The sequence below is a fragment of the Cibotium barometz genome, chromosome 52 (genome assembly GCF_041138505.1).
Source record: "Cibotium barometz isolate CiBa-2024 chromosome 52, ASM4113850v1, whole genome shotgun sequence".
NCBI lineage: Eukaryota > Viridiplantae > Streptophyta > Polypodiopsida > Cyatheales > Cibotiaceae > Cibotium > Cibotium barometz.
The window spans coordinates 17419964-17431680 of record NC_141097.1 but is presented as its reverse complement, the minus strand read 5'-3'; the positions used below and the strand labels follow the sequence as shown (position 1 = coordinate 17431680).

The following is an 11717-nucleotide window of genomic DNA, read 5'->3' as shown; positions in this document are numbered from 1 at the left end:
AAAAAGTTGATGCCTCCATGTTTAGTCTATCGAACAGGTAGTCTCTCACTTGCTAGATAGTTTGATGATGAGTCTTTAACTGCCACTCCTCAGTTAGTCCTCTTATGATTATGTTCCTAATGATGTCTAAAAAACTCCTTTGAGTAGTTGTAGGGGAGTTAGATGCTTCAACTTCTTGGTCCAACACATCTTTGAGGAGATAGATTCCCAGTAATACGCCTCACTCAAGCTAGCATCCTCGCCATTGCTCAATTGGTTAATTTCTAGAGACACTTGGTTCCTGTGAGGTCTCAAGGATTTCAAAGGGTGAAAAAATTCGTCTTGAGAAGGTACTCTTAATTCGGCATCGTTTGAGGTACTCTCCTAAAGCATGAGATTGAGTCCAAAAATCTTGCATTAACCTCGTATACATGTAAGGGTGATCAACTTTATACTCCCCTCGACACAAGTAGTGGGGTGCATATCAATATAGAAACGTACATAGCTAGAAAAGTTAAGAACGTGCATGGCCAAGGCTTATGAATATATGTTAATATGTGAGAACATGTGTTCCCACTTATGTACATACGCACGTATCTCTTACGCAGGTGCCACTTATAGTGGTGAAAGTCAACGCCTGGTTAATTTTTAACTATTTTTATCATTATGAAAATTTATTGGAAAGAATGTTATAGAGAAATATAAGGACAAAGCCAAATATTCAAATAGGAGGGAGATATTCTCTTGGAAACAAATTAAAAGAGAAAGAAAGATTGTTTGTCAATATATTTACACACACAAATGGAGGAATACTTCACTACAATTTTAGCACCACAAAAGAGCTGCAAATTGCAAATTGAGAAGATGTTGGTTACTACACTATGTATAGCACCATAGAGGAAAGAGAATTGGAAAGATGCTATATAGATTATGCTTCTCTACATGTCATTGGGATGCTTTTTCTACTAACACAATTTGTGATGTCATAAGGACCTCAACAAAATATTTTGTAGTCTTTAAAAGTTGAATAGATTTATTTTTTCATTCCATCCCTAAAACAACTACAATTTATATATTTAAGTTATTTATTCCAATCAAAAAAGAGTGGTAAGCAAAGCAAACTTGTTTTCTATTAATTCTCCAAAGTACACCCTACACCAAATACACACTTTAATAAAAGCAAGGACAACAATATGAATACACACTATATGTAATAAAAGCAAAGACACCTATGTGGCACCAAAATGTTTTTCAGATTTCCATTAAATATATTCTATAAGATTTTCAAGAATTAAGAGTGTTTTCCTAAGGTCTCATTTTAGCATGTATAATGATTAATGCTTGAAAAAGTCAATGAAATGATGACCCTCAAATCCTCTCTACTTAAGGCAACATGAAACGATGACCCCCCATATACTTTCTATTTGCATACATTCACCCATCCATTTCCTCTCTACTTAAGGCAATAAAATAATGAGTCCCCCATAAGGTTTTTCTATTTGCATGCATTCACCCATTCACCCGTATCCTTTCGATTTAAGGTCTCACAATTCTCTATAAAGGGCATTCAACTAAGTAGAGGCAAGAAGAGAGACGAGGAGATAAAGGGGTTGTGAAGAACTCATGTACTAAGTTGTATTAATTAAATGTGATGTCAATACACCAACAAAAAATTATGAATATACATCTACAAAAATAAGTGCTTAAAGTTTTGAGGTAATTTCAACTTTGGAAAACACTAGGCATTATGAAATGACATTAGCAAGTGTCATCTCTCTTTCACGTAAAGACCTTAGCAAGTGTCATCTCTCTTTCACATAAAGCCATACCTATAACTAGGACCACATTGATAAATGTAATGCCCCTAGTTTTCTTAATCAAGGGAGAAGCTAATGGAATCTAGTCATAGGCAAATTAATATTTGTAAGGGAGATTGATATATATTCGAACACACACATACCCACATCACATAGCCATGATGGCTTCGAACCTGAGTCCTCTCGCTAAAACCCAACCGTTCTACCAACTCAACTACGCGACCGTGGGCTATAGGCAAATTAATATAAAGCCCCTAGTTAAGCTAATGGAATTTGGTAAGAGGTAGATTATTCTAAAGCCCCTAGTTTGCTTAATGAAGGGAGAAGCTAATGGAATCTGGTCATAGGCAAGTAAATCAACCCTACCCCACCTTAGTATACACGCACATAATTTTTCAAAATTTTTAATTAAAAAAAACCTATGCATCATTCAAGATTGTACTATGAGTGGAGATGTCCATAGAAACTGCCTAAGCTTATGTACCTCAAGCTTATGAAAATGGATGGTCTGTTACGATTCTCTTCTCTTCGTTAAAGAGTCCAAACTTTTTTCCCCTTTTCTAGGGGATGTAGCCAAGCTAAAAGCTACATCACTCACAAACACAATCTTACGGTGTCATGGTTCCAATCCATGACCACTTGGTTAGGGTGGGTCGTGATGAATGATGTGTCATGGTTCCAATCCACGACCACTTGGTTAGGGTGGGTCGTGAGTGATGAATGATGTGTCATGGTTCCAATCCACAACCTCTTGGTTATTGTGGGTCGTGATGAACTGAGCCACTAGGCAGTGCCCCCAGACTTTTGGATAGCGTCCTGCTTCTTTATTCAGCTGCCTTTGCTCTGGCAAATCTTCTCCACTTGAACACATTTGCATGGATTACGTTGCTCATTCTCCTTGCCCTCTACAGGAGAGAAGCAACTGGCCCTACCTTATGCACCCACCACCACGACATGTGCGCTGTCACATAGATGCCTACACAAAGGTGTATTGAGACACAGCTTGTTTAACAAGCCTGCAATGCCTTTCTCTGAGCATAGACCAAAAAGGTTACAGAAAGGAGACATGAAATGGCTGACGGATCAAGCACATAAGCATTGACACCCATTCATGGAGTGTCAGCTTTCTGCACCTACTACCAAAAGCGAACACCTACAGGTGCAACATCAAATTTGGCTATGCTCTAGCTTCCAACAAGAGCAGCTAAGCTTTGCTGGTAACTCTGATGCCAAAAAGCCTTTTATCAAGAAGGCACCAGTTAAGAACATTGATAGACACTGAATCCTCCTTTGTAGCAGACACAGGACACAGGAGCACCAAGCCTTACCCAGCTACTCATGCCAATCACACACTAAAACGTCCTTTGGAATCCATTGGTTTAAGCACACACTGAATTCTCCTTTGCAATAGCAACATAGTTCACAGGAGCACTTGGCTTTTTTGTCTTCTCCTTCCCATCGTTACCCGAACGTACAGGGGTAACCCCACTCATCCTCGGCACATCTGTCTGCAGCAATGCCCCACCAAAGGAAAAACGCCTGTTGGGAGTAGCAGTAGCAGGCACATGACTAGTGGAACGGAGGCTCAGGCCTTTCTTGGCACTCAGAGGCTTGTGAGGACTTGGCCTCGACCCAAACAAGGTCTGTGGCTCTGTCCCCATCTGCTCTTGTAGCCTTTTTTGATCCTGAAACAAAAACACGAAGACCCGTCTATGTCACCAAAGCAAAGAGGCTTACTCCATACAGAACAACTCAAAATTGAACTCTAAAGTCAAAAGGCATACCCTTATTCTTTTTTTCTCTTGTTCTTTCTCCTTCCTCAGTAAGTTAAACTCTTGTTCTTTCTCCTTCCTCAGTAAGTTATGGTCTTCTAGAACATCTAAGAGGCGCATCTGCATGAGCTAACAACACTTGTCAGCTGAAGGAATATCAAATTACTATAAGGCTCTGGCTTACTAAGTAGTTAAGCTGATTCAAGCTAGGTTCTGCACAAAGAATGTGGATTGATTAAGATGCGACTGCATCAAATACTCCTTTTTAACCCACCCCGTCATAGAAGAAAGTCGTGCCATTCTCCTCCTCCCATGCTTTTGTTTTCAGTATCAAACTCTCTACCAAACCTGTGACAAAGCAAAAGCATCCTCATCTGTCCGCATGAAATTTGAGAGAGAAAATTGGACCACACGGGCAGCACAGGATCCACTTGTGTTCAACAGCCAAACCTACCTGGCAACTTCTGTATGGTAACCCGAGCTTTTTCAGCACGCTTCAAGTTGATGTGTGCTCCCCTGCTAGCATTGTACCTATTTTCATCCTGAAAAGTCCAGCTTCCTGCTCAGTGATAACAATTGGGCCAGTGAAGACTACAGAAGAAATTTCTGTGAGAGTCCAACAAGATGGTATCCATGTGATTTCACTAATTCAACAAATCATATTTTAATCCATGCCACATATGATCCTAAAATGATCTCTGGTTCAAATCATACACTACCAAAGCCAATGTTGGTAAGATAACAGTAAACCGTGTGTGATAATGCATGGATGCCCGGGGAAGTGGGGTAGGGGGGGAGGAGAAGTTTTACAGGAACTCTACCGTGTTATAATCTTCCAGCCAGATTTCTTCCTCACAGGCTGATATCCATTTCTCCATTTTTTCCATAATCTCTTTCCTACTCAGTGCTTCCTCTTTGGCAGAAGCAATCCGCTGATCCATAGTTGCCAAAAGCTCCAAAGCAGCAAACAAACCTTCAGGTTAAGCAAGTCAAGTCAAGTTAGTTGGTATCCTATCAAACTTTAATCAAGAGCATATGACACTAGGCCAAAGAAAAGTAGCCAGATATAGTCACTAACCAGAGTCAATGATAGCCATAATCTTTTCTTGGGAAGTATCTGGGTCCAGCTCCATGTGTGCCTCCATGTAAATCTTATTCAGTTCTGTTTGTTTCTTCAGAACCAGCTCCTTCATCTTGATGACTTTGAGCTTATCTAACCTCTGTACTTCTGCTTCTGCCTGCATGATGAGCAGGGATTTTGCACACAGCCCAAGACAAACACAGAGCATTAAATACAATAGAACCATCTGGAAATTTTATGGTCAGTGTACCTGCTGCACATTATCCACAGAAAGGACCCCAGGAGCAGAAACCTCGTTCTCCTTGGCCCCTATGACACTTGTGATGTGCTGATAATTGTTCTGCTCTTCTTGAGGGGAATCCATTAGATTCCACAGTTCGATCAGAAAAGCACCCAGATCTTGGATCTGGCAACAACAATAACTTAATGAAGCTGCTTAATTTGCACTTAGACATCTATAATTGTCTTTTCTAATTGATCACATTAGGGACTAAAATTTGAGGTTAAAATGAATAAAATGATCATATTATTACAACTTCCTGGCTTGCTTCCTATCATGCATGAGTCAGATTATATAAGACTTAAAGCTGGGTTAGAATTTGTTTGTTTACCTTACACAGACGCTGCTTCTTCTCAAGCTGCAGAGATTGTATGGTCATTTTTAAACCCTCCAGGGTGTTGTCACTGATGCCAAGAGAATTTCCAGAGGCAGTTTTACCTAGGCTCGAATTCACCGCAGTCACAATCTTCATAGAGTCCATGGCCAAAACAGAACAGTGATCATGTATCACACCAATATAGTCTGCAACTTTCTGAAGCCGGTCTGCCTGCCACGAAGCAACATAAACGGTAAACTCTTCTGCACATCCAATCCTAACAAATCAATTCAGTTCTGTTACAGTGAATTTTGATGCCTGATGATGCAGAATACCTTCTCTTTCTCAAGGGCTTGCAAGTGAGCATGGTATTCTTCAAGCCTTCCATGAGATAAGTCTTCTTCCGCAGCAGTTGCAAATACAGCAGCATCAGCAAGATGGGAAGAACCTGCAATTTCAGCTCGTATCTTCTGAATCTGCCCTTTCACATCTACAAACTGCTTCAGGCGCTCTTCTTTCTTCTTCCGCAGCTCTTCCAGTTGGGGATTAACTGCCAACAGCTGCTCTTTCAAAGTAGCACCTTGTTTCTCGCTCTGAATGTCACAAAAACAAACCCTAGCTCACTCATTATTCCATGCACAGAGCTCTAGAGACAACACAACCCTGACTCGTGAGCCTCAAAGGTACTGAATTCTCAGGTCACAAATTCTTAACTGAAATGAAAAGACAACCACAACCATAGCCCTTAAGACAACCTAAACTAGACAACAAAACCATAGCTCCCAAGGACACTAAAAGCATAGCTCAATAAACAACAAAAGCCCTTGAGGACACCAGACCCATGGCTCAATAAACAACAAAACCATAAGCGCCAGAACCCTACATCAACCTGAGGCCACCAAAACTCTACGTTGCCAACATAAACAGAAAATGCAGAGCTCTGGAGGTCAGCATAACCATGGATCATTATCAGACATAGGTCAGAGAACCCTGGCATCCTCACTGATCATTAAGTGTACGGCTAACAGAGGATCCCTACATCCAATACATTACACTTGAAATGGAAACAATTGCTCACACTTGCGACAAGTTTTTGGTCTCCCAGAGCTGAATTTAGCGAGGCAATTTCTGCTTCTGCATCGGCAATGGCTTGATGGAGACAAGACCTAGCATGGCTGGCTTGGTTGAACTTTCGCTGGTAAACTTCCAGGCATTCCTGCTCAAGCTGCAGCAGGATGTTGTCCCTCTCACCATCGCTCTCCCCAACTTCATCCCAGATGTGCTGCGATGAAATATAGAACAAAATGCTTGGTGAACTACGGCAACAGACAGCGTACCTTGCATATAAAGCTATGGAGTGAACCATGGTAACAGAACCATACCAACAAGGCTTTAAGTAAGCCAAGGAAACACGACATCAAAATGCACACCTGCAACTCGTGCAGCAGAGAGCCACAGGTAGAATCGACTGGAGTCTCCGTTGAAGCCATGCTTTCTTTCTATGTGCAGGAGTCGTTCATATGAAGACTGTGAGTGCTTTCTGCAGAAAAGAAGCCGCATCACCGTGAGTCCAAACCTTAATAGGAAGAGTGAAGACTCAAAGCGAGCACAAGCATAGCTTTCTCTTTAAAGTTAAAGAAGATTGTGCGATGGGGACCGTGCCTAAGGTTCCATAGTCAAACTCTGCACAGAGGTGCCAAAACACAAGAATTTCCTTTACCTGTACAATTGATCTGAAACCCTAGGTTCTCGTTTGCTGAAATCCAAGATTCTACTTTTCCAGAACCCTAGCGTTTTCCTTTGCCGTTCTTTTATCCTTTACTTCTAGATTTCTTATGTCACTGTTTCGTCAACCGAGCTTTGTGCCTCTGTCCTTCGGTCAAAACTCTAGCTGTTCCTTTTGCGATCTGAAACCCTAGAGTTTCCTTTTCCCCTGGTCTTGCGTGCTTGCTGGATTAGAAAGCTTTGAAACCGCGGATGGTTTTTTCTGCGTTCTGCGGTTTTTTCCTTCTGTAGCTGTGAAACCCTGGTACTTGGAAAAAGAGGGCTATGGAGCCCTTAAAGTTCTGCTACTTCTGGCCAATCTCCGTCTCTCTCTCTCTCTCTCTCTCTCTTCTCTGGTTGGGAAAAACTACCCGTGCACAGAACTCAAAATTCAAACTGAAGTCTGAGACGCGGGAACGCAACTCGAGAACGGTCCAACCGTCCAAGGAAAAAACGAGGATGACCTGGCATCCTCGATGGTACTTTTTTGGATTTTTGTCTAGCTCCTAAAATTAGGAAATTTCTTTTTGAAAAATCTAAGCAACTAAGAGTGTTTACACACTCACATGTCCCGAAGATGGACGAGTGACGATGGACGGGCGAGACTCCTTGTCCATGAGAATGGGCGGGGGAGATTCACCACTTTTTCCCGAAGCATCTAAGAGCTTGTCCACAGGGAGGTCTGGAAGATAGACGAGCAAGACTCCTTGTCCATGAAAATAGGCAGGGGAGATCTCCCTCCTTGCTCAAGATTCACCACTTTTTCCCTAGGCACCTAAGAGCTTGTCCACAGGGCCAACAGGGGGAGGAGGGGGATTCTTAGAGGGGGATTTTAAGAGCGAAGTTTTAGTTGACTTAGCGAGAGAGAGTTAGTAGGCATGTTTCTTGCAAACGTTTTGCACTTACAAAACCGACGTCCCTAAACTCTAGACCTGCAAGTTTTAGCAAGGCTAAGAGATACTTACAAGACTTAGTACACTCTAACCAACCATCACTTATATATTCTCCATGAAAAAAACAGAGTGCTTTGTTTTTCCTCGTTGTCACTTCTTTTGGGATTAAATATAAGACCTTAGCAAACATACGAGCCTCTTACTTGGTTTCTATTTTAAAAAAATTTGTAAGTCTCGTAAGTATTTCACAAGACAAATCTCTAAGAGGACTTGAGCTTTAGCATAATTGCAAGGATAAAGGAGGAGAGCAAAAGGGAAGTTGTAAAGTAATTTCTTATTTAAGTAAAAAGAGAACTGAGGAGGAGATCACATGTTTTTTGGGGGCAACACTCTAGCCATAAAAGTTAGCTTCAATTTTTAGGAAAATTTTCAAGATTTCAAACCCCCACACTACACTTACTAAGGGTGAGACTCTAAGAATATAGCACAACGGAAAGATAGGGCCCCACAAATCGCCAAGATACAGAAAGGAGTTACCATTGGAGCATTGTGTCTCTTGTGGGAGTGATGTGATGATAGAAGCACGGAGCTTAAAATAAGTTCATATTTAATTATAATGATATATATAATATAATATAGTAATCATACATACCATATACTAATATTATTTGAATTACTTATAATAAAATAAGATAAGCATAATAATAATAGTGATGTGATAACTACTATATTTATCATTTAAATTGTACTGTATATTATCATGTTATCCTTGAGAACTGATACATTAATGATTAACTTTATCATTATCTCAAAGTATTTACTAGTACTACTATATAAATATATGTATATGATTATTATTTATACTATTAAAATTATTTAACATATGTGACAATTCTGTAATTATATTATTCATTTTAACAATGTTTATATATTATCCCTTAAATATTGTTACCCAAATTGTCCTGTCAAATACAATGTTTATATTATTCAAATTGTCCTGTCAAATATAATGTTTATAACATCACATAATATTGTTACCCAAGTTGTCATGTTAATACAAGTGGATATTCATAAGTAAGGAATCACAATGTTTATAAAATCGCTTAAATGTTGTTACCCAAGTTGTCGTGTTAAATACAGGTAGGTATTCATAAGTAAATAGGTTATAATAAGGAATCATAATTGGTTGTCATGTCAAATACAGGTAGATATTCATAAGTAAATATGTTATAATATAATAAGGAATCATAATTAGTCATCATTATGTAAAACCAAATATCCTAATATTTAATATTGATAATTAATATTCATTATAATCAATTGCATAGAATAGCATCCATGTTTGTATATTATGATATTAGGCTTACACTCACCCAAATAATCCCATATAAATTTAAGTACTAATTTATTTTAGTAATAGCTATTATTTTAAGTATCTCATAATGTTATCCATATGATGATTAAATATTTTTATTATTATTAAAACATGAAATATAACTTAATATGTGATTGATAATGTAAATTATAATAGATAATGATATGTGATATGTGATTTGTGTGTGTATGTGTGTGTGTGCGTGTGCGTGTACACGTGTGTGTGTGTGTGTGTGTGTGTGTGATCATGTTAACCTTGAATTGATACATTAATGATTGTGACAATTATGCAATTTATATTGTTCATGTCAACAATGTTTATGATATCACTTACATATTTGCAATTCGTACTACTAAAATGGTTTAACATATGTGGAAATTATGTAGTATAGAATATCATTTAAATATTGTTACCCAAGTTATGTTATAAATACATGTAGATATTCATAAGTAAATATACTCACACAAATAATCCCATATAAATTTATCAAAATATGCATATTATTAAATATAAATTTATTTTAGTAACGACTATTATTTTAAGCACTTCATAATATTATCCATAAAATGATTAAGTAATAATATTATTATTAATGTCATTAAACATATATGATTAATAATCTAAATTATAATAGATAATCATTTGCTCTGTATGTGTGTGTGTGTGTGTGTGTGTGTGTGTGAGAGAGAGAGAGAGAGAGAGAGGGAGAGAGAGAGAGAGAGAGAGAATCAAATGGAAGTCCCTTATAGAGAAATTCTTCTCTTTGTTTTGAACCTATGTATGAAAAATAGATGTGTACTAGAACATATAGGCACTATTGTTAGGGGTGTGTGGTCTTCCCCTAATACTTTTAATCCAAGAGTTTTGTGCGCTTACATGTGCGTGCGAGTGTGTGTGTGTGTGTGTGTTTTACATTTTATATGTTTATATGGGATTACATGGATCAACGAGAGGCTTTTCTCAATCAGAACCAAGAGCTACCTTACATAACCAAAAGGATTATCAAGTTGTTGAAGTACCTCTTCCCCATCATGTTCTTATTTTCTCTGTGCTGCAAGCAAACCTATTTAGATCTCTCACCATTATTTGTTACTAAGATCTTCCTTGCAAAAAAAATGTGGATCATGATATTGCCATACAAGTGAGAATGAGTCAAATAAGACAAAATCATAATAATTATATAGTTTCTAAAGCCTCAAATAGAAAATAAATACAACATCATTACAAGGTTCCAAAACCTCAGATTGTAAGAGCATCATTATAAGGTTCCAAAACCTCAGATTGTAAGAGCATCGGCATAGAAGGTTGTACGCATAAATGAAACATGGGGCACATCATAGTCTTACCAGCTACTTAAGACACGTTGTAAACATGGGATCTACAATCCAACATAATTGAAGATCTAGAGAGTGGTAAACATAAAGAAACAATCATGGACCAAGAAGTCTCTTATAGCATGAGATCCACGAGAATAATGTGAAAGTTGTAATTATGCAAGCAACGTCTCCTGTTTGATGGGACTAAGAGGCCAAGGGGTGCCCTAGAAGACTCAAATATGCACCCCCTAGAAGATTCAGTGCATATTTGAAGGGGCTAAGAGGCCAGAGGGGTACCCTAGAAGACTCAATGCATGTTTGAAGGGGCTAAGATGCCAAGGGGTGCCCTAGAAGACTCAATGCGTGTGAGACTCAATGTGGGGTGCTTCAAGTAAAAACTACAAGATGTGATCAAGAGAAGATAATAGGGAGAGAGGAAGGGGAATACCACATTGGTGTAAAGAGCTCGAGAAGGGCATGTGTCTCCCTCCCAACTCAACTGCTTGTTCAAAGGTGTGAGGGGGTCCAAGACCACATGGTACTGAGCCACAAGAAAACACACAACAAAACACATGCAAAGGAGAAAACACAACACAAGCAAAGGCATTGCCCTTGGGAGCTTGCTTATAAGGATCTCTACAAAAACACGAAGAGGGGCAACAACAGAGACTATGGAACCGCCAGAAGCTCATTGCATTCCAGTGAGGCACAAAAATCGACCAAATTTCTAATCATTTTGAGGCGAATGTAGAAGCAGGCTAGAAGTGAGGTAGTTAGGCGGAATGTAAAATCAGGCTAGAATTGAGGTAGTTGAGGGCTGCGGTGGCAATTGCGTCGTCGTTCCGGAGGAAAGGACGTAGGTTGGCAGGATTCGCACAACTACCGACCTGTCGTCAGGAGTGAGTCGTGACCTCCTGCCACCTGGCCTCCTAAAACTAGTGTGCATTACACTCCCTCCAAAAGTTACTCAGAGCCACCACGGCCATGGTTGCTTAACACATCCCCCACAAAAACTAGAAGGCGGCTTTCCTCCAAAGTGACTCTAAATCTAAGTGTGTGTGTGTGTGTGTGTGTTTTTTTTGGGGAGAGGGAGAGCGTGTGGGATACTTTTTGAATTGGTGTCT

General features: G+C 39.3%; 1 protein-coding gene across 1 annotated transcript; it reads right to left on the bottom strand.

Annotated features, from left to right (window-relative positions):
• Positions 1 to 2290: 2290 nt before the first annotated feature.
• On the bottom strand, positions 2291 to 7358 carry LOC147608882 (65-kDa microtubule-associated protein 1-like). Its single transcript, XM_086788331.1, has 12 exons — positions 6966 to 7358; positions 6676 to 6785; positions 6324 to 6527; positions 5581 to 5838; positions 5261 to 5476; positions 4900 to 5055; positions 4647 to 4806; positions 4390 to 4541; positions 4023 to 4110; positions 3843 to 3916; positions 3581 to 3688; positions 2291 to 3481 (listed from the first exon to the last, which is right to left on the bottom strand). Exons 2-12 carry the CDS (start codon positions 6733 to 6735, stop codon positions 3176 to 3178), a joined length of 1782 nt encoding a protein of 593 aa, XP_086644457.1. The 5' UTR covers positions 6736 to 6785; positions 6966 to 7358; the 3' UTR covers positions 2291 to 3175.
• Positions 7359 to 11717: the final 4359 nt, after the last annotated feature.